This window comes from Protopterus annectens, chromosome 12.part0 (genome assembly GCF_019279795.1).
Source record: "Protopterus annectens isolate FY-2018-M chromosome 12.part0, PAN1.0, whole genome shotgun sequence".
NCBI classification, from domain to species: domain Eukaryota; kingdom Metazoa; phylum Chordata; order Ceratodontiformes; family Protopteridae; genus Protopterus; species Protopterus annectens.
Window position 1 is genome coordinate 1,135,757,467 of NC_056746.1, and position 24,336 is coordinate 1,135,781,802.

Consider the following 24,336-nt stretch of genomic DNA (forward strand, 5'->3'; position numbering starts at 1 on the left):
ATTTTTCTTATTACAATTTCGAAGTTTCAAAACTTTGATCTTATGGTCTTGACTATTTGCAGTTCGAAGTTTGAAACTTCAAGCTTGTGAAGTAGATCTATATATATATATATATATATATATATATATATATATATATATATATATATATACACACACACACACACACACACACACACACACAAAGAAAGAATGTAAACATTTTTAAAGTTTTGTGGAAGAAAAACTTTCTAGCTAAAGTTTATTGTTAAGGGTTAACTAAGTTTTAAAGGTATTCTTCTGCAAACTTGTGTCACAGTACTCATCAATATTTTAACATTTACACTTTCAGGCCACATTCAGTGTACTCAAATGCAGTGCAGCAGAGAACCATGTGAGGAAAAATGGAAGTATATGAAATGCATAAAGTACACAAAATATTTTTATATATTCAGCACAATACAACAGAATTAAGCCACAAACAAGCTGACTAATATTTAGGATAAATCATACTGTATATCTTGCAAACAAATCTGTGCTTAATGGATCCTTGGCCTCCATTGTTCAGCTGCTTGTTTTCTACTGGCATTAAATGACAACTCTTCAGTTTTCAAATACTTTCAAATCTTTATGTCCATATACTGTTCTCATCCTTCAAAATTTAGAACCAAGTATTCAAAGTTCCAAATTGCATTGTCATAAAAATAAGAACTGATACTAAGGCACTGCAGTACGGAAAATTACACCTTCTTATATGACCCAACATACCTGTCAGTCTATGGTACAAAGAATATAACAGGAAAATATGATACAACATAACCATTACAGTACAAGAACTATAACACAAAAAAGAAAGGCGATATAGTTAAAACTGTGGAACAAGTTGCACTTTACAAGCTTTCATTTTTCAGGCAGCACAACATTTTTACACAGTGAGTAAGTTATGCAATATTCCAGGAAAATAAGGCGTATTGTTTTTATACATGAACAAGCAGCTGCATTTTCTGCCATTTCTTATTTTGTACAATCACATTAGTTTAGTGTTGGGTCCACTTTATACTCTTCAGATCAATTCCTTCTTGTACCATTTCCCACAGTGGGCTGCAACAAAAGGGAAAATTATTAGTTTTTGTGTCTGGCAGGTACCAACAGAAAAAGTTTTACGCAAACATTAAAAGTGAATTAGTCAATATCAAAAAATCTTATAACAGACATGCTCACTCAAACATCAGTGAATTTTTAACAAAATAACAAGATGTGGAATAACTGTGGTAATGCTAAGGTTTAGGAAGATATCTACAAGTTTGTGAACTAAAATAACTGAACTTCTGTCTTCAATACTTCAGAAGTAATCTTGTTCCTTAAAATTAATTTTAATTCATGTAAATCTCAAAAGGAATTATTCTAGCAAGAGACAACTGTGCCAAATACATCTAAAAACAGCAAATTCAGGTGTGCATGTCATTTGCCTGGTGCTCTATTTCTACATGTTTACAGCAAGCTGGGGAGGAAGCTGTCACCTAACTTTTTTCCGTTCTATGATGCCCGTCTTCTACAAGGCAAACCAGCAAGCAACAATACACTTGGTTTCAGTATCTTACTAAACACAGTCTGTGCAGTTCAGGACCTGAAAGCTTCCATTTTGCTTACTGAATCTGTTGTTAAATGTGCCAAAGTTTCATTTCTTCCACTTAAAACACTGAAAGCAGGATTCCAGAAACTTGAACAAAGAAAAAAACAAATTATCCTCTATTAACAAGCTGGTCCAGTCAGTGAAAAGACACTACAGGTGAAATAACAGATGCAATCACCATACTAGCTAATCTGCAGTATTGTACTACACAACAAGAAACTGTTCAGATTTCCTATTCTAAGAACTCCAACTCGAATCATTTCAAAAATGGTCTCTAGTTCACAGGCTCAAGAGGACCTGCTACCTCTGACTGGTGCACAAAATATTGTGACATCATCCTCTGGACTAGGAGGGTCCATTTGGTTCCTATAATCCACATTCTCACCTCCCACACCCCACATATTGACTAAGTGCAACAGAAAGCAAAGATACATAAGTGACAAAAATTAAAATACATGCCAAACAGTCAAAACTTACAGAAAAATTCCATCCACAGAAGTTGGATACAAATGCTACCCAGAACTAAAAAGATGGCAGTGGGGCAATAAGCATCCACTGTAGAAGGTTGTTCCTGCACACCAACTGACAGAGGGAGCACAGAAAGTACAGTTGTGTACACTTATAAATGTAGATGTTCGAATGTATTCACTGTTGCAGTCATCACTTTTGGGTTATCTGCTTGCAGTAGCCCTCAGTCGGCCTGATTAACAAAGTCTTGGGTCCTGCATCGGTTGCTGTCCCTTCTTCCATGACGTCAGGTCATCAGGGGTATAAAACATGCAGCCGACGCCGTTACATCAGTTTTTCTTGCCCCAGATGTCAGGTGCCCCCTTAATGGGAAGCAATTAAATCTAAAGATATACAAGGTTATACCTCCAACAAAAAAGCAAATAGACCAAAAAGCTTTTGAAGATAGCAAAGGAAAGTAGAGGTATATCCAAAAGGAAGGGGGGCTGGAGGGAGGGTAACCAGGACTGCAACAGTGAATACACTAACATCTACATTTAAGTGTACACAACTGTACTATGTTCTTTGTGTTTCACTGTTGCAGTCATCACTTTTGGGTAGATTCCCAAAGCTAAGGATGGGAGGAGGAATTTAGCTAGAATTAGGACCAGTTAAAAGGCCCTGCAAGACTGTAGTGGCAAAGCCAGCTCTGGATTTAGAGAAAATTTGCAGATGGTAATGCTTGGTGAAAGTATGTACAGAACTCCAGGTAGCAGCTTCTAGGATGTCCCTGGTAGGGACGCCTCTGAGAAAGGCTGTAGAGGTAGATGCAGCCCTGGTAGAGTGGGGTCTGATCCCCTGTGGGATGTTTTCCATGGTGTTTGTAGGAGAAATGAATGCAATGGCCTATCCATTTGGAAATGGTTTGCTTTGAAAATAGCCTTCCCCTCGGCCCCTGCAGCAAATGCCACCGGCAGTTGATCAGATTTCCTTTGAGGTTTAGTTCTGTCCAAGTAGAATCTAACTTGTCTGTGCATGTCTAAGGAATGCAGAATCCATTCCCCTTTGTTCTGTGGATTAGGAAAGAAGGTTGGCAAATGTATGGACTGATTAAGGGCCACACTGGAGATCACCTTGGGCATGAAGGAGGGATTGGTCCTGAGGGACACCCTGTCCATATGAAAGATGATGAAAGGCTCCACTGCCATGAGGGCCTGTAATTTAGATACCCTTCTAGCTGAAGTGATTGCTAAAAGGAAAGCTGTTTTCAAAGAAAGGAATTTTAAGTCCGCAGTGGCAGCTGACTCGAAGGGAGGAAGGGTGAGCTTTTCCAATACAAAGTTGAGGTCCCAGGCTGAAGTTGGAGCTCTCCTGGGTGGTCGTAGATTTTTGGCCCCTCTGAGGAACTGCTTAAGCAGTGGATGAGAGAAGAGAGGTGGTTCTATGTTATAATGAGCTGAGATGTCTGAGGCATGAATTTTGATGGAGGAGAAAGATAGGCCCTTATGAAGCATCTCAGTTAAGTATTGTAAAATCTGAGGTAAATTGGGCACTGTTGTGCTCATCCCTTGAGCTTGGTTCCAGGCACAAAATCTTTTCCATTTTTCAGCGCAAGACTTTCTGGTACTAGGCCTCCTTGCCTCTAAAATGATATCCATCACTGGTTTACTGAGGGATGGTAAAGGAGAATTTATGTAATTAGCCAGGCTGCTAGATTCAATGTTTGAAGTTGAGGGTGCAAATTTGGTTCTCCTGCTGAGACAATAGAGGAGGAGTCTGAGGCAGGTGCCATGGGGCCCACAGTGACACACTGCGCAAGAAGGGGTACACACCAGTGTTGGAGTGGCCAGTCTGGTGCAATCAAAATCGTCCTTAGTTTGTCTTGTTTGATCTTTAGTAGTACTTTGGAGAGCAGAGCCAGAGAAGGAAAGGCATAAACTAATAGGTTTTTCCAGCTGAAGGACTGAGCATCCACTTTCCAAGCTTGTTTGTGGGGAGTCCTTGTACAATATTTGTCTAACTGATAGTTCTGGGGGGAAGTAAACAGGTCTATAGCTGGGCTCCCACATTTGCTTGTCAACATGTTGAAAATCCTTGGTTCCAGTTTCCACTCATGTGGGTCCATGAGGTTTCTACTTAGTTCGTCTGCCAGAGTATTTAATTTTCCTGGCAGGAATTGAGCTTGTAAATGTACTTGATAGCTCAGGGGTGTGTTCCACAATGCCATGGCTAGTCTGCAGAAAGGGTAAGAATGTGTACCCCCCTGCTTGTTTATGTACCACATAACAGTGGTGCTGTCTGTCTATAATTAATTGTCCTGGAAGAATGTGGTCCTTGAAGGCTGTCAAAGCATTCTGTACAGCTGACATTTATTTCTGATCGATATGCAGGTGCATTTGACTTGGGTTCCATTTGCCCTGAATGCACTTCCCTGCCAGGTGGGCCCCCCATGCATAGTCTGATGTGTCTATTGTTAAGGTTTTGATGGCGGGAGTAGTAAGAATGGTAGTCCGTTGTTTTGGTGGCAGGCCTCTGACCACCAAAGGAACTCTAGGCGTAGGCAAGGTAAGACAGGAATCATTGCTTCTAGATCCTGTGAATGTTGACACCATAGGCTTTTGAGATACCATTGCAGTTTCCTCATATGCAGCCTTGCATATGGAATTAGAAAATGCAGGAGGCCATGAACCCCAAGGCTTGCAATATTTGCCTTGCAGATAACTGGGTTTTTGTGGCCACTTGTTTGAAATAGGTTGTCAAATGAATCCGTTTCTCTGGCGTGAGGAAAGCCATCTGGGAAGTTGTATTCAAGCTTGCTCCCAGGAATATAATTTGTTGACAGGGTACCAGGTGTGATTTCTTTTCATTTATGGTGTACTCCAGACAAGTCAGTACCCTTTGAACAAAGGCCAGATGATTCAATAGTATGTCCTGGATTTCTGCCTGAATTAGACAATCGTCCAGACATGGGTATATTTGAATATTTCTTTGTCCGCAGAATGCAATGAATGGAGCTAGGCACTTTGCGAATACCCTGGGCGCAGTAGATAAGCCAAAGGGCAGTGCAGAGAACTGATAGTGCATGTAGCCTGCTTTGAAGTGTAAGTATCTTCTGCAAGACTCCCTGATAGGGATGTGCAGGTATGCTTCTTTTAAATCTAGTGTTGCCAACCATGCATCTTTGCCTAGCATTGGAAGCAGCTGGTGAAGAGTCAGCATCTTGAATTTTGGAATCACCAGAAAGGTATTTAGAGTAGAAAGGTCCAGGATAGGACGCCATGTATTGCCTTTTCTGAGTACCAGGAAAAGTCTCGAATAGAACCCTTGTCCCTTTTCCTCTTCTGGTACCAACTGAATGGCCCCCATGCTTAAGAGAGAGAATACTTGATTTTGGGCCTCTGCCCACTGATTTGGGGGTAGATCTGGCCACCCGCTTGGTGTTGGTAAGGTGTGGAAGTAAAATCTGTATCCTTGGGACACTATATTTAAAACCCATTTGCCCTGGGTAATGAGTTCCCAGTTTTTGGCCTGCAGACCAATCTTTCTGCCTAAAGGAACATTCAGTTGGGAAGTGCTTGGAAGGTTTAGAAGCAAGTCATTGAGACTGTTTTCCATAGGGGGGTCTTACTACTCCCTGATTTGGGTGCAGACACCCCCCACTGCTTAGTCTTGTGTCCCCCCTGGGACCGAAACCGGAGGTTTCTGCTATGTCTGGGTTTGGCTTGAGAAGACCTTGAAGAGGCTGGAAAGGACCAATTCTCAGAGGGTCAGTGCCTACTAAATCTAGGAGGCTGAACTTGTAAGAAATCTTTAACAGTTTGCATAGATTTAGCTTTATCTTCCATCTTTTTAAGAACTTCCTCAGCCTTGTTGCCAAACAGGCGGTCCTGATTTAAGGAAGCATCCAACAATTTAGCTTTAACATGATCAGGTAACGATTGCTCCTTAAGCCAAGCATGCCTTCTGAGCACAGAACCAGTAACAGCAGCCCTGCAAGAGGCCTCTAAAGAAGCAAATCTACATTGCAAAGTATGTTTTCCAAGCTGTTCAGCAGAATGCATTAAATCCTGTAATTCTTTATTTTCCGCACAGTCAGGAATAAACATCATTTTCTGTTTAAGCAACCCAATAACATGTTGTTGATACTTTAACATATGAAACTGGCAGTTTAAAGCCCTAATGGCCAAGGTTGTAGAAGTGTCAACCTTCTTACCCCATCTATCCAACGCCCTGGAGTCTCTATCAGAAGGGGTAGGATTTTTATCAGTAGAAGCCTTAATGCCCTTGGGTCCCTATGAAATAGTCTCTAGATCCGCAATAGGATTTTTAAAAGGAACTTGTGTAAATCAGGAACCCTGTAATATCTGTCAGGTTTTCTGGGAGCAGGAGGCAAAGAATCAGGGCCCAAACTATATTCCGAAAAGGCATCATCAACAGTGTCTAGTACAGGAGGAATAGCTAAAGGCCTATGCTGAGGCAGAATCCCTAAGCCTCTTTTTTGAATCAGAAAAATCCTGGCTTTCCCAGTGGAAATGCTCCCTTAGAGTATGTAAGGTTTCACCAAAAGAAAAATCCTCTGGAGGGGAAGCAGAGGGAATTGAGTCCTCTGCATCAGAATTCTCATAAGTAGATAAGGGAAAATCCAGATCATCAGAAAAATCAGAATCCTGGTCAGAAGATTCATAAACAACTTCAGCCCTAGGTCTCTTAGAAGGGGGAAGCTGGCTTCCCCTGATTAAAGTTATAAAATCTTCAGCCATTCTTATCATTTGTTTTTTAGGCATAGAGGCCTGAGCATGCGGCCTGGGCATCATTTTTTTAGGCATGGTTCGAGATTTAGGCCTAAAAGAAGAAGGAGGCATCGGTTTAATATGCAAGTCCATAGGCCTGAATACACCCTCAGAAGCCGGTGCCTGCACAGCGGCTCTGGACCCATCCAAGGTAGAGACATCCGCAGGTTCCATAGTTGAAGGATCTCACGGCATACCAGACTCTGAATGGGTCTCAGTAGAGGCCTGTGAATCAGATGTAGAGGGTATCAGGGGCTGCGAAAGCGCCTCACTGAGTACCGGCGAACTGGCGACTGGCTTAGGAGAAGTGTCGGCAGTTTTGGACCTCGGCAGCCTGACTCTGTCTTTATCCTTGCATTTTTTCAGAATCCCGGTAGTCGGAGGGGTAACTGACGACATTTCTAGATAATTAAACCGAGAACTGAAATATTTAGAGGCGAAAATATACAGACGACAGATAGTGCGCTGATTAAATACAGCACAAAACCGACAGCATGGTACGTCGTGGTCAGGGCCTAGGCAAGGAATACAGTACGAATGAAAATCTTTATGAGTTATTTGCTTTCCACAAGTAATGCAATTATTAACTTTTACTGACATTGGTAAGGAGCACGAAAAAGTTTCCCCAACAGGGTACTTAGCTTTAGTTGAAGACTTCGGTTCTGAAACTTGAAAACGAAAATTTCAGGAGTCAGCCGACCGGCACTTGCGAACTGCTTCTGCTTTGGGCACCGCATGGCAAGAAAGACTGATGTAATGGCATCGGCTGCATGATTTACACCCCGTGACGACCTGACGTCATGGAAGAAGGGACAGCAACTGACGCAGGATCCAAGACTTTGTTAATCAGACTGACTAAGGGCTACTGCAAGCAGATAACCCACAGGTGATGACTGCAACAGTGAAACACGAAGAACATCTAACTGTTGGGAAGATTCTCATGCAGTACAAAAATTAAAAATCCCTGAGCAGACAGAACCAAGGGAAGACTGACTAAATAGCAAGAGCTCAGATGGCTGAATCAGATGCCAAATCCAGCTTCTGGAATTATGGCCAAAGCAACAAAAATGTGTTTTGTGAAGATGTGATTGGATGACAAAGTGGCCACAACACACTGAGCAATGGATACATCTTTGAGGCAAGGACTTGAAGCAGGCACATCCCTCGAGGAGTGGTCTTTGACAAGAGCAACTGCTAGGAACCAGTTCAATACCTGAAGGCAAAATGACAATGCAATAATTACTCTACTTGAAAAGATTAATTATCTACAGCAAACCTCTTTCTAACTGGAAAAAAGATGAAATAAAGCATTTCCCATTCTACCCTCAGACACCCTTCTTCAGGTAAAACCTGAGTTCCTAGTACATATCTAAAGTGGATGCAGTTCTCTATCCAGTGAATTCTGCTTTTGCAAATAAATGTAATAAACAGACTAAGAGGCAGTTAAGAAATTACCACTGGGAGAAATTTCAATTAATCCTAAGAGATACTACAATTGTTCTGAAAGATCAAATAAGGGTTCCATCTTGGTATAGGCCTCTATATTGGAGATTCGAAAGACAAATGAGATTTCCACTAAGAAAAGAATTTTCCAACACACAGATTCTAAAGCTACTCAAAACCAATCTGTATAAACTGGGGATGGGCAAGTCTGTCAAATGGCAATTTTTGTCTAATATCAACCAAATTGGGTTTGATGAAGGCTTTAATTTCATTACAGTTGATGTCGTCGATCTGTACACCTCTATTCCTCACTTGGAGGCCATTGAGTGGTTGGAGCTTCTACTTATTGAGTTATATGCCCCTAGGAATGAAATTAACAATGTGACTGAGTTACTTGATATTGTTTTATCTTCTAACTTTTTTATGTTCGAGAATGAGGTTTTCATCCAAAAACATGGGGTAGCAATGGGTTCCCCTTGCGGTGCTATAGTGGCCAACTTGTTCATGGCGTTCTGGGAGAAACAATTTGTAGTTAACAACCCAGTCTGGGAAGAAAAAGTTGGCTACTATACCCGTTTTTTGGATGATATTTTCATCCTTTTTAAAGGTGATGCCCATCAGGCAGAAGAATTTGTTTGCTACCTTAATCAAACTACGACCTTCCTCAAATTTACATACAAGTTCTCTAGTGTTGAAATAAACTACCTTGATGTAAAACTGAAAAAGGATCTATGTAATCAGAAATTTGCCTCCAGTATTTTTCGAAAAGATTCCTATGTAAATTCTTTCCTACACTTCTCCAGCTCTCACCCTTATAAATTGAAGAGAGCAATCATTAAAGGGCAGTTAGTTAGGGCTGTGAGAATGTGCAGTGAAAATGGAGACTTCGAGGATGAATGTGTTTTACTCACTGAATTCTTCACTGAACGGGGGTACCCTAGGACCACCATACAAGTATTGGTAAATGAGGTTTCGGTCAAGAGATCAAATAGCTTTTATAAACCATTGATACACAATAACCGGTTGAATCCGTTTGAAAACATTGAAGGAAGATTAGAGAGCACTGGTATAGATAGTCGTAGGGATCCTAACATAGAACAGCCTTCTAAGAGTTACCCCCTAAGTTTCATAACCACTTTCAGTCTGGATTCTAGACAAATTTCAGAGATTATTAGAAAGAATTGGTATTTTATTACTACTAATTCCTTCTTAGTGGAGAAACTAGGGGCAACACCAAAAATAGTACATAGAAGGGGTAGGAACCTTAAAGAACTATTACAAAGAAATCAAGCCAGTGACCCCTTCAATAGAGTTAAGGGTTGTTTTAGGTGTGGAAGGTGTAATTACTGTAATGTTATACGTACAGGTAATTCTGTTACTTCCAGCTATAAAAAATATGAAATCACCAGTAAGATTAATTGTGAAACAAAATCTATTATATACATGGCCTTTTGTGTTTGCTGCCCAGCTTTCTATGTTGGGAAAACCGATATAAAGTTTAGGGAAAGGGTTTACAAACACTGTTATGCCATAAAGAATGGGAAAACAGAGAACGCATTGGCGAAACACGTAGAAAACTATCCAGGCCATAATTTTGTGTACATGGGAATTGATTGTATTCCTAATTCCATCAGAGGTGGGCCAACTTCTCTCTTATTAGAGATTCGTGAGTTGGAATGGCAACTAAAGCTCAATGCTTTCAATTTCCCAGGTTTAAATGAGAGCTGTAATATTGCTCCAGTACTTAAGTATAGAGCATATTTAAGATAATTCCGTTGTCATAAACTTTTTTATGATTTTACTCCTTGAATGACTCTTACTTAAACTTGTAAGCATATATCTAGGTTACATTCTTTCAAGACACATTAGTGTGGGTATTTTGAAGTTACCACAGACTTAAATGGTGACATTTCAACATAATGTTTTAAATTGCAGTACTACATACAAAAATTTTTTTTGTATTATAGAAGGAAGCTCTTTTATCTTATTTATTTTATGTTAATAACAGTAATAAGAATACAAACAATAACAGAATTTTTTAGGGGTTTTATATGCCTCTTGGTGCTTTATTTTAATCAGGCTAGAGCACTTGTTGAGTATTTTACTAAGTGCTTCACATGCCATTTTTGGTGTTTGTTGAATGGGACTGTGATACGTTTTTTAATAGATACTTTCTTTTTTAAAATGTTTGATTACTTATGAACAGGAAGTGATGTATGTAATTGATTTATTTAATTGATATGTAATTGATTTTAGAGTTTAAATAGGACCAAAGAGCTTGCAGCTGCTTTTGGCTCCTGTACCTCTGAAGAAGCTACTCGATAGTAGTGGCGAAAACGCTTTTTTTATTGTACCCAATAAACCTGCGTTAAGGTCTACGTGGCTTGTGGATTCATTGGCACTCCTTCAGTGTGCTAATCCTAAGAGATACTATAATTGTTCTGAAAGATCAAATAAGGGTTCCATCTTGGTATAGGCCTCTATATTGGAGATTCGAAAGACAAATGAGATTTCCACTAAGAAAAGAATTTTCCAACACACAGATTCTAAAGCTACTCAAAACCAATCTGTATAAACTGGGGATGGGCAAGTCTGTCAGTCAAAAAATTCAAGTTTAATAGAGAAGACAGCAGTTTCAAAGGTGGGCAAAGATAAAGACTACCTTTAAGGGAAACCTTCCAGGCCGATGCTAGGAAGTAGTTCTTACACACTGTGTAACTATGATAATTAGAATTGCTTTCCCTTTTTGCATTCAGAAATAACTTCTGGATTAATGATACTCGATTTGGTGCATAAAAAAAGCCTAGATCCCAAATGCCCGAAACGGTGTTCGTCACCCAAGCTTCCCTAACATAACTGGAGGAAAAGAATAGAAGCTGTTGATAAAGATGAAAGACAAACAGATCCACATTTGGTCAAATACAACATATTCTGGGAATCGTGACAAAAAATCTGCCTGTCTAGCTTCCAATTTCAATTTCTGAGAAATGCTGATACTTAGAGCATCTGACACTGTGTTTAAACTAGAATGTAAGTGGTCCGATGAAACAAGGTCATGCTAAGAAGTCTGATCCCAATTTGTCATGACAAGTCTGAACAGCTGATAAAGTGGTGCCTCCTTGTTTGTGATGTACACAACTGTGGTGCCGTCTAACACTGGCCAGAGAACTCAAACATCAGGAGTGATCAGAGTACTGAGAGGAAGGCAACAGCTAAAATGTATGCCATAAATTTCTTTGTAAATGATATGTTAAGTCTTCCATGACAAAGAACTTAAACTTGAATGCTGATTCTCTAACAATATGTTCACCCTGTCCACTCAAAAGAATCTGTTGTCATCTTTTGTCTAGACATGAAGGAAAGCATGGTTGTGGAGGAAAACCTACCATAACAGTAGATGTTTGAATGGATTACTGCTACAACAGCCTACGGTATATAGATGCCCTGAGAAGAACTGTGCCAGCAGGCTAGCTTCCAAAGCTTTAGGGCACCTTCTAAGTGTACAACGAAAGTAGTACAGAGGCAGTAGCTGGGAGTCAAAATGTCAGAATTTTAATGCCCCAGAAGAAGAGGACTAGAGCCCTGATAAGCAGGGACCAGACCAATACATATTTCAAATCCTGGCATAAAACTAACAAAAAACTGGGGGATGAAGGGAAGGGAGCAGCTACTGCAGCAGTGATCTATTCAAACATCTATTGTTATGGTAAGTTTACTTACACATTTGTACCTTGTTCAGCATTAGATTACTGCTGCAGGAGATGTGCTATACGGGACGAATACCGGAGCTTAGTAAGTAAAGGGGGAGGGAAGCTGGATCAGAGTCCTGGAGTCCTTGAAGAATAAAACAGACAAAGGCTGATCTAGACCTAGAGAAGGCATCTAAGTCTGTAGTACTTCGTAAAATGTGTCCAGATAACTAAGTTGCTGCCTCTCATATGGTCCCCATAACTCTTGGAGAGTGGGCCCCGACTTTGTATGGAATTGTTTTGTTATGTGAGAATAACAAAAAGCAATAGCATGGGACAAACATTTAGAAACTATCTGTTTAGATACTGGTTGTCCCTTTTCCCTTACCTTCAGTAGAATATAAAGAATTGATTAGAAGTCCTGAAGGTTTTGTTCTGCCAATGCATTATGTGAGTTACCTGTGGACATCCAGGTCTATAAAACATTCTCACACTGATTCTTTGGCTTTGTAAAGGTAACTGGCATAATGTAAACTCTGAAATGACTTTAGGCATAAATGAAGGACTTTTTGTAATATAAGTTTTAAGGTTGCCTCATCATAAGAGCTTTCAACGCATATACTCTTCTTGCACAAATCAAATCAATAAGTAAAATACAGTTGCACAAGTTGAACTCACCATAAGAGTATATGTTTAAATGATCACTGGTGCAGCAGCCTTAGCTATATGGATTATATCCAGCCAAGGATATAACAGCCGGCCAACTTCTAAAGCTTCATATCACCTTCCATGTACCCAAACTATCAGACAGCTACAGCTGAGCTGACTAAAAGACAAGCTTGGGTGAGAAGCCCTTCAGAGCTTTCTTGCCAGTAGAGTGAGGGAGGCTGAGCCTTGAAAGGACAATGTTAGGAACAACAAAAACTAAATGCCCACAGACTGGCATAAAACACACACCAAAAAACAATGGGGATGGAGGGAGGGAGCGGCTACTGCAGCAGTGATCATTTGAACATCTATTGCTAAGGTCAGCTCAACTTACACACCGGCACTATGTTCATCACATTGATCAGCTGCAGTTGCATTAGCTATAGTGGTAGATTACTTTGTCTAACTAGACTTGGGAAGAGGAAGGAGAAGAGTCCAGGAGCCCCTGGAGATTGGTCCTAACAAAGCTTGATCTGGACCTAGAAAACAAATCAAGCTTATAGCACTTTGCAAACGTATGTACAGAGGACCAAGTAGCAGCTTCCAGAATACTTCTAAAATCCAAACCTTTTCAAAAAGCCATAGATGAAGCCAAGGCCCTGGTACAGTGGACCTTGACCCTGCCTGAAATAGTTATGTTATGGTGCGTATAACAAAAGCTAATTGCCTTAGATGACCATTCGGAAATAATCTGTTTTGACACAGGCTGTCCCCTTTTCTTACCTTCACAAGAAGTGAACAACTGATCCAAAGATCTGAAAGATTTAGTTCTGTCAAGATAGCATCAGAGTTGTCTGTGGATATCCAAAGTGTGCAGTATCCTTTTCTCCTTCATTTTTAAGTTCAGAAAGGAAAGCAGGGTGCTGGATAGCTTGGCTTAAAGTAAGCTTGTATATTATTTAAGGCATAAAGGAAGAATTAGTTCTCAAAGAAACTGTGTCCCTATGGAAAATGAAATCAGGTTGACTCACCATGAGAGCTTGCAACTTAGCTACCCTTACTGCAGGGTCAGAGGAATCAATAAAACTTATCCATGTTAGGAACCTCAAGTCAGCCAGACTAGCTGGTTCAAATGGAGCAAATGTTAGCTTTTCGAACACAAAATTAAGATCCAAAGGCGTAGTCACCAGTTTTCCTGGAGGCCTCTTATGCAAACCCCTTTCGAGAACATTTTGACATGAGACTACATTGAAAGAGGAGGATACAGGGGCAGACATGTGAGTGAAGGGGCTGATAAATTAACCATGACAGAGGAATAAGAAAGGCCACAGGATAGCAACTCACACAAATATTGTAAAACCAGATAACAACTAGCTCTAAATGTGTGCTGGTTATGTTGTTGGCACCAAGAAGAAATCCTTTTCATTTGCTAACATACAATTTTCTAGTAGGAGGCTTTCCTGCCTCTGTTAGTACTTGCTGCATACCTTCAGTAAGCATGTGCCTAAAAGTAATTAAGACCCTTATCATCCAGGAAGTCAACTGAAGATGACTGATGTTGAGTTGTATCAAACACTCAAGTTCTTCTGTGTAGATCCATTATGTGAGGATTATTCTGGTAATTGGCCCAAGCCATTTCCAAAAGAAGGGAGAACCACTGTTGCCTGGGCCAGAAGGGAGTCACCAAAAATGATCTTGGGGGATTCCTTTGGAATCTACAGAAGTACCCTGGATATTAGTGGAAAGAGTGGAAAAGCAAACAAACATTCCTATCCAAGAAAAAGAAAAGGCATCTGTCTTTCAGGCCTTCTTGCCAGTTGATTGTTCAGAAAGGAGGCAGAGGGGTCTACATGAGGAACTCCCCACAGATAGATCATATCTTGGAAGACAAGTCATTCCAAAGACATGCATCTGGAGCATTTCTCCCCGGGCCTCCGCTGAAAACAGGCTCTGTGGAACCTAGTTGGACATTCCCGGTCAACAAATGTAAGATACCATGATCAAGTTTCCATTAGTGAGGATCTGCCTTGGTCCTGCTCAGCTTGTCTGCCACACAATTTTGCTCTGACGGAATGTAGGATGCCTACAGAGGGAGAGACTGTGCTGCGAAGCTATATCCCAAGCTAACATGGGTAGTCTGCAAAGGGGGTATGACCTGGTTTCTCCTTGCTTGTTGATGTACCACATAACTGCGGTATTGTCTGTAACCACTTGAAGAGGTCTTGGAGACCAAAGATGATTAAAAGAGTTGAGTGCCTTAATCAGGGCAAGCATCTCTGATATTTATGTGCTTGTGTTTGCCCTTAAGTGTCCCACACCTCTTGCACTTTTATCCCTCATGAAACTACTCCCAAATAAAGTTTGAAGCATCTGAGGTGACTGAGTGTTTTGCAGTAGGGAGGGAGAAGGGGAGACCTGGAATTAACAATACATGTTGAATCCACCAAATGATCTCTCTTCAGACAAACCCCAGCACTGGGATTTGAAAAGATAAAAGGTGTTGATGCTGGGACCAAAGCAATTTCAGATACCTGTGTATCTTTCTCATGTGGAGGCTAGACCCAAAATCATGAGGCATTCTCTCACAGTGACTTAAGTCCAAGTGGAAAACCCTAGACATATATCTAAATAAAGATATATTTTTTCCTGTGGAAGAAAAGCTCTTTGAACTGAGGTGTCTAGCTGATATCCCAGGAACAAAATACTGTGTGAAGCAGTCAAGAAAGACTTTTGAATGTTGTTCTGGAATCCCAGCTTGTGTAAGAGACCACTCACCAGAAAGAGACTCCTGACACTTTGACAAAGACTATGCAAAGATATGCAAGTCATTTAAATACGGAAAAGTGTGGATACCCTGTAATGAGCTATAACTGGAGCTAGACACTTTGTGGACACTCTTGGTCCAGTGGATAGTCCAAAGGATAAGGCAGAGAACTGATAATGTGATCCAGACACACAGAGGTTTAGGAAATGTCTGAAGTCTGGATTAATATGGATGTGATGACAAGCAACTTTTAAGTCTAGTGTTACCAGGAAAGGTGAAAGAGGAAGAAAAGCTAACAAGTTGTGAAGTGACATAATTCTGAATTTGGGCACGGTCATAAATCAGGTTTAGGAAAGAAATATCTAGAACTGGTCTCCAAGCATTTTCTTTCTTTGGTATTAGGAACGACCATGAATAAAAACCCTTCCACGCCTAGGAAGTAGAAACTGGTTCTACAACTCCTTGGGAAAGCATGTGATGAAGAAAAGGTGGAAACAAAACAGTCTTATCTGCAGGATGAGGAATGGCCCCCTGGAAAGGAGGAATTTCCACCCACTGCCATCTGTAACCCTGATGAATGATTTACATAATCCATTTGTCTGAAACAATCTGTTGCCAAAGAGAAAAATGTAGATTCAGACTTTCTGGAAGAAAAAACTGGCCAGGGTGGCAGGGATTTACAAGGTCTCTGGAATAGTCAGACGTTTTGGATTGTCCTTGGTTTTGGGAGGTTTGAGACTTCTTTTTTGGAACCCCTTGCTATTTCTTTGTAAACATATGTTTACGTGAATTTTGTTGTGACTTTTTATTCTGTTTTTCACCAAAACTGGATAATGAGATAAAAAACTCCATTGGATACTTTGGAAAAGGAGGGCTGATATATCTTTGGAGATTCCCTGGATCATCTTTCCTTTTCAACACACTTGTTGTTCACCTCTATCCAAGGAAGAACTTAAAATCCCATTTTCATTGCTCTGAGAATGCAGCCATGCAAACCTCTTCAAACAGTACCCATGACCACAGTCCTTGAAGAAGTATCAAGAGAGACATGTACACTGTGCAACAGAAGACACTAAGTTATTTAAAGCAGTAACACACGTCCTCTAAAAAGAGAGAAAACAGGAGGTTCATAAGTTCATAGTGTAGGAATGGGTGTAGTTTATGGAAAATTCCTTCTGGAATAACTCATAGTATCTTTTGGGGCACTAGTGTTTTCCTACAGAAAACAGTGGCAGATGCAATGGAACACCCCACAGGAAGAATCAGAATGACCTTTCCTTTGAGTATGAATCAGAAATGTGATGAACAAAACATGTACCTGTCCTTGCATCTTCCTGTCCAGATTCAGAATCTTATATTTCTCCAGGAAAAGAGGAATCCCTCTTTCTTTTACCAGAAACTACTTCATAAGAAAGATCAATAACCTGAATTAAACCCCGAGCCAGACCCAGTAAATTACACGTATTCCAAGAAATAGGAGTAGGACAGATACATGCTTGGCTTTCTGTTTCTGACAGAAAAAAATGGGGCCAGCAGTGTTACTAATGGCAGCAGCTGCTTCCCCAGGAAATGGCACTGCCTTCTGATACAAGGAATCTTCTCCTGTTCCAAGATCGACAAGAGTGTCTCTCCCTTGTCCACTGAGGGGACCACAACAAACGCAGAGAATGTGGCTAAACCTCTGGTCCATACTGTCTTGTAGGTGCAACTACAACAGAGGGATGTGGGGTAAAATATGAGTGATATGAGGTAAAACTAACTGTCACAGCACAGCCACCCAGTTTACTATCATAATGTCGGTCTGTTTTGAACTAAAATGTCGACTTGTTTACTTGAAATATGACATTTACAAAAATGTAAATGACGAACATATCCCGGTAATGTCAATTTGGCATGAATTGACATACCATTTCCTCTGCACCTATCACATAAGGAAAATCAGTTCTTGTTGTCAGCAGTACGAATGTACTGCACAACACTAAACTTTACATTTTTGCAAGGGGGGCAAGACACCATGCACCTCCCCATGGGGGGCTGTGCCCCCACACCCCTGCAAATTATACAGTCCAACTCCAAGATAGCACTACAGTGAGGAAAGGGATGAATTACCCTAACCGCACTGTAAAGCGATCTGTGACAGTACTTCGAGTTCATATCAGCAAATGCACAGTGCATTCGCTGATAGGAACTTTTGATACAGAGATGTTCAGCAAGATGGACATTCGAAAATCCAAATTTCGAGTGTTCCATCTGTGAAGCATCTCCATTCGCAATTGTCATAGTAAACCCAGCCACCCACTTGCTGCTGAGGGAAATTGCTAGCTTGCTGTGGTACCAAAAGCGGTTTGCTTATTTTTATTTCTGTGGCTGAGGAGGACCGACCATGGGACTGGTAGCTTGCTCCATGGTCAAGCCAAAAATGGTGTTTTTTTTCCCCCTGGGGAAGATGAGCAGCAATTGCTAGCAAACACTATCACTCCACAAAAGTTACTTTCTTGACAGAAAAAAAACAGTAAAAAGCACTTTAAAACACGATGCCAGCCCCACAAATGACAATTTCTCCACAGAAAAAAATATTTTCAGTTACTTTACACTACTTTTAAACTGACAAGAAAAAATAAGTTCTCCATTTAAAAAAATGTTACAGTCTTGAGACAGTCTGTTAAAATGAAACACTCCTAGCTTTAAAATAACTTTCCTGAAGAGGAAATTAATAAAATATCAACAAAATTAAGAAAATGTTAATTTTTCCCCCAAAAGGAATTTATCTGCTCATTAAAGGTAAGCAAAAGGTGACTGTCTATTCTTGAAAGCCTCAGAGGGGCATACTCTTGGGCGACCATAATTCTCCGAAGGGTTTTGAGCCCAAACTTGTCTTTCAGTCAGCTCAGCTCGAGTTGCCTGACAGTTTAGGGGCTTGGAAGGTGCCCAGAAGCTTTGGAAGACAGCCAGCTGTTATATACTTGGCAGGATATACAACTCAAAGCTAAGGCTACTGCAGCAGTGATCAATATGATGAATATCAAGGTTTTCAAAGAAAGGAAACGGTCTACATTTTTCTAATAAATAATTAGAAGGAGCCACATATATCAGGTAGGTAAGAAGATATTTAACACCTCTTTTAAAAACTGTTTCACAAAACGCAGAGAAGAAAAGTGGGATTCTGGGGGCAGACAAGCAGAAATGGCGAAATATGAATCTTGATAGAAGAGTAAAAGAAGCCAGAGGACAACAGCTCACACATAAAATGAAGAACCAAAATTGCCTGAGCCATAAACTGATCCTGGTTATCGGACTGGCACCAACTAGAAAACTATTTCCATTTACCTTCATATGATTTTTCTAGCAACAGCTTTCTTTGCCTTTTTTAATACCTGTTGCATATACTCATCCAGGTAGTCAACTGAAGAAGTTGAAGGCTGGGGTATATCGAACACTTCCTGAACTGTCAGTATGTCCAATTCTGTGGGGAAGCCATTTTCAAAAGGAAGAAAAACTGCTGCATGGTCCAAAACAGGGTCACCACAACCATCTGTGGAATGTCATTCTAAATCATGAGAAGAATTCTGGTTATTTGAAGAGAGAGTATAAAAGCATGCAGGAACATTCCTGACCATGAAAATGGAGCGACATCTGCCTGCAAAAACTTCTGGAGCAGAATTTCTTTAATTGTCCATTTTTACTGTAGGCAAACAGATCTGCTTGAGGAATTCCCTACAGATGGATCAATTCCTATAAGACCGCTACACTCGGCCTCTCTCTGCTCCCCTACCCTACCCCCATTCCCACACACACACATTTTCATTACACTTATACCTAGCCAAACCACACCCCTTCACTCTCCAAACACTCCTCACTCACCTTCCTAAACTCATCCCTATTCCCACCTACCCACTCCACCCCTCTCATCTCTTTCACTCTACTCCTCCAGCCACACACCATGAACTTCCTCTTCACCATACTTACTAACAATCTACTTCTCCAGTTTCTTTACCTCACCTACAACTACATCTCCTTCCACTCATACCAAGTCAAACACTTCCAAACACCAACACTAACATTAGCCACACTCCACTCATGATCACATGCTTAAAGTAAAATTAACCCACAATTCTTTGATCAAAAAACCTCTCTCCTTTCAAACACTTACACACCCCACCATCCTATATTCCCAGCCTCTAAATACCGCAAAATTACACACAAACTTAGACTTCTATTACACTCTGTTACACAAATTAAACTCCAAGCTGACATCCATCCCAACCCAGGTCCCAATGACATTAACTCTCAACAGCTACTATCTTCCCCAGGTCCCACTCCTACCACCTGTATCCAATCTATCACACATTCTCATCCCTACCCCCCCTTTCATAATGCCTCTAACTCCGAACTGCTCTTTTTAAATATCAACTTCCATAGCATCATAAATAAAACCAATGAATTCCATACTATCCTATCCACCTACTCACCAGATATAACTGTGATAAACTGAAACCTGGTTAAAGCCCCACACTAAAGACAGTGAAATTCTCACAACAGGCTATAACACCATAAGGCTAGACAGAGTTAAGAAATGAGGAGGTGACATTGCTGTTATGTTTAAAGACACCCTCAAAGTCTTGCAACTAATCACACCCCTCCTGATCTACCCAACTCTGAAATATTGACTACCCACTTTGAAATCAACCCTAACAAAGCAATAACTATCATAGCCACTTTTCTCTCTCTCAGCAACAGCTTTCCAATCATAGAAAGTCTACTTACCTGGACAGCTACCAGTTTCACCCAAGAAACTATTGTGCTTGGTGATTTTAACCTAGATTGGCACACCTGCACATCAAACAACCCATCCAACTTTGTAAATCTCTTCAATTTCTCCCAAATAATAACTTGCCCAACTCGTACAAACACTCCAACAAGCAGTCAACATTACACTGGATCTTAACCAACAAACCTAGCCGGTTGCCTACCTGACACCCTCAGTGACCACTCTCCAACCTTTCTTTACAGGAAACATGTGAATACTCAAAGCAACATCTTTTATAAATACATCATTTCCAAGAAAAACTTCTCCCCCACTACTTTTAACCTCCTACTTCAACAAAGTGACTGGACACCACTTAAACACCTACAATTAGATGCTGCTGTTCAGTCCTTTAATGAAACCTTCCTTACAATTCTTAATAATTTTGCCGCACGAGAAAAGTTTGCACTAAATCTAAGCCCCTCCCATGTCTAACCAAAGACACCAAACTACTAATGAAGTTTAGAGATAAAGCCTGGTCAGCTTACCATACATCCAAAAACAAAAGTGACCTCAACTTATCAACAACTAAGAAACTTAAAGAAACATATCAAAATAGACAAACAGCCTTACTACCTATCCAGTCAGCAAAAACACCAATATAACCCCAACAAATACTGGCAATCCATCAACCAGCTACTCAACCCTGGTCAATCCTCAACCCCTACCCCAGTCACCTCAAACAACCTAGACCCTATTTCAAGACAAATCAATTCCCACTTCATCAACACCGTCACCTCCCTACTAGACAACCAACCCAGCCATTTTCTATCCCCACCCTTTCCCCAGATAATCACAACCTCTTCTCCTTCGCAGCCATACAAACTAGCTATATACAGACACTCTTAACCAAACTTAAACCTTGCTGCATAGCTGCAGATAAACTCCCAAATGAATTCCTAAACTTGTCTCTCCTTCAATTGCTCTCCCTGTTTCAATCTTGATTAATCGCTCCATTAAAGAACAATATGTTCTACTTCAATGGAAAATCACATTATACCCCTCCACAAAGGTGGACCCTCCAAAGAGCTAACTATCGTCCCATAGCCATCATTTCCCCCTTGCAAAAATCTTAGAAAAATGCATCCACAACCAACTCATTAGCTACTTCCTTAACAATAACCTCCTTTCCAGTTCTCAGCATTGCTTTAGACCGAAACATAGTACCAGCACTGCCCTCCCAACCTTCACTAACACCATCCATCATCTCATGAATGAAGGCCAGCTTGTTTCTTCCATCTTTCTTGAAATGTCCAAGGCCTTTGACACCATATCTCACTAGCTACTCCTTAATAAACTATCTTCCTATAGCCTCAGTCCATTACTACTTACCTGGTTCCATAGCTATCTAACTGGCAACAGGGTACAAAATGGGAAAACTCTCTCCCCCCCCCTACTCCCCATCTCCATGGGTGTACCCCACAGTTCTATACTCGGTCCTCTTCCCCTTATCATATTCAGAAACAACCTTAGTTCAGCAACTCAACTAGCCTCCATAGTACAGTATGCCAATGATGCTACACTTACTGCTCTGCCTCCTCACCCCAAGAACTCCAAATAAAATGCAATCATCTCTTCAGGACATAGAAACATACCTTGCTCAACAGCAACTCATCTTAAATCACAACAAAACCAAAATTACAGTTTTTAGTAACAAAAAAACCCAAACTTTCCCAGCCCTGTCTCTCTCAATCTTCTCTGTAAATGGAACCAAGACAGTCCTCACAAACCACAGTAAACTTTTAGGTGTTACCATAGATAAACTCAAATTCGATATACATATTGCTCAAACTATCAAAGTCCACATCAAACTAGGCACCCTATATAGGGCCAAACCATTCCTAACTCCCAATGCCAGGCTAGCCACTGTTGGCTCACATCTGCTATCCACCCTCCTATATGGTTCTCTCATATACACAAACCTTTGAAAATCAGACTTCAACAACCTAGAATCATGTTACAATAAGATTGCTAAATATGCCACTAATCAACCACCCAGCTTTCACCACTGTTCAGCTTTCTCACAGTTAAAATGGTTCGAGCTCCCCAACCTTTTATCATTTAATCAACTAGCCCTAGCCAACAAAATAATCCATCATCCCAGGGACTGCGCTATCTCCTACTTAGTCCAACCTAGTACTAATCTTAGAGCTCTCAGATCTTCTAACAAACATTTACTAAAGGTTTCCAACTTCCACAACTATCATGACGACTCCCCCTAGTCACATAAAATAGCCAAACTCTGGAACACTCTTCCAGAGACAATAGCAAAAAACCCTATCCACAATCAGTTCAAATTGCTTCTAAAGGAATATGTTACTAGTCATTGGCTGTGCTCTTGTCACTCTCCAGGATAATTATCTACCCTCTGCTATCTTAATTTGTTTTAATATATAAAAGACCCCCTGTACTTGCATTGTACTATTGCTTGTATTATACTACTGTCTGTATCTCTACTGATTGTATCATACTATTGCCTGTCTTGTTTTAATGCTTATATTGTTCTGTACTACTGTGGAGCTTTTCTCCCTGGGTCTCCGCTGAAAGCGGGCCACTGGCCCCGTCGGACACTACTCGGTTAACAAATGTAATAAAATAAGACCCCTTGTGCAACTTCCATTCAAGAGGGTCTGTATGGGTCCTGCTAAGCTTGTCTGTCACAATGTTTTGTTGTGATGGAATGTATGTAGCCTGGAGGGACAAAATGAACCAAGCTGAAAAATCCCAGGCTACCACAGATAATCTGTAAAGAGGGTAAGATCCAATTCTCCCTTGTGTATGTAGCACATCACTGCAGCACTGTCTGCGATCACTAACAAAGTACCTGGAGTCCAAACATGGTATAGAGATTTCACAGTATTTATTACAGCCATTAGTTCCTTGACATTTATATGTTTTAACTTGTCTTGTTTGTTCCATAAACCCTGTACTTTCACTCCCCTGGACAAAGCTCTCCAAGCAAAGTCTGGAGCATCTGGTCCCAGCTGGACCCACAGCTTTCCAGCTGACAGTTACTTCAGATTTCCTGTTGCTTTCTGGATGAAGTCTCTCTGAAAGTGGATCATATGCACCATATGTAGGTTAGGGCTTTAATCATGATTACACTGGATGCATATACATGCTTCTCGAGCCTATCCACCATCTTGGACTGTTTGTTAGGACGATGGATTGCCTGTGCATCTTCTGAGATGTCCTTTTTAATAGCTAAAGCTACCGCAAAGGAATCAACAAGAGGCCCTTTTGCTTTAATAAGGCCTTTCTCTGGAAGTATGGAGCACCCTGACCAACTTTTTGGGGAAGGGCTCCACTACATCTGGTTCTTTACAAATCTTCCCGCAGACCATGTCCACAAGTTTATTTGGGGGAAGGACTATTCATGCAGCTGTTCCTCAGGGTAGGTGGGATCAAGAGGCCTCATCATTTCTAGGATCTCAACAAAGGATGGATACTCAGATGGAAACTCAGCAGGATATTTTCAGGGAACATCCCTTTTGTCTAGATCTGAAACCAGAGTGGGAGACTCCAAGGGAAATTCTAGGTGCTACCTCCTGCACATCCTCTTCCTCAAGATAAAGAAGCTGGAGTCCTCATCTGGACTCCAATGGGAAGAGTGACCTTCGTATCTCACTTACGCTGGCCTAGAACTCCTTAGGTCCTAAGGAAGTCCCAATGATAATTTGCTTAAGGTGTTGACTCCAAAGGTATCCAATGGCAGAACTGGCTCCTTACACAAAATTGTCATGAAAGTAGTAGGTGCACTTCTTTATGCACAGAATCAACCACTGAAATACCACAGACTTTGGTACAGACAAGTTCAGTGCCTATACTGAACAGGGAGGCTCCATACTGAAACTCAGCAATGAAGGCTCCAGAGCAGAAGCCAGATCAGGAAACTTCAGTCCCAAGGGATCAAAAGCATGGTGCTTAAGAGAAATAAAGAACGGCAAAGCCAAAGGTGCAGAAACTCTCACAGCCAAAGGCTCAACACTGATCTACTGGGCCCTAGTAAATCTTGACTCTCCTGGACATGGTGTCAACGTTACTGGTGCTTGAGTCATCAGAGCAGGAGACATGAGGTCTTATCTGAGTTGATGAACCCAAAATACCAGATGGTGTCAATTCCTGCACTTTGTGTGTCA

The 24,336-nt window shown here is 40.9% G+C and overlaps 1 protein-coding gene across 2 annotated transcripts in view; it reads right to left on the minus strand.

The window, feature by feature from the left end:
* Positions 1–201: 201 nt before the first annotated feature.
* The window catches only part of NFS1 (NFS1 cysteine desulfurase), a 2,153,374-nt gene continuing 2,129,239 nt past the window's right edge, over positions 202–24,336 (minus strand). For both annotated transcript variants that reach the window (XM_044090162.1, XM_044090161.1), the window contains exon 13: positions 202–1,080. In XM_044090162.1, the coding sequence (XP_043946097.1) occupies positions 1,017–1,080 (64 nt within the window). In that variant the 3' untranslated portion in view covers positions 202–1,016. The remainder of the gene's footprint in view (positions 1,081–24,336) is intronic.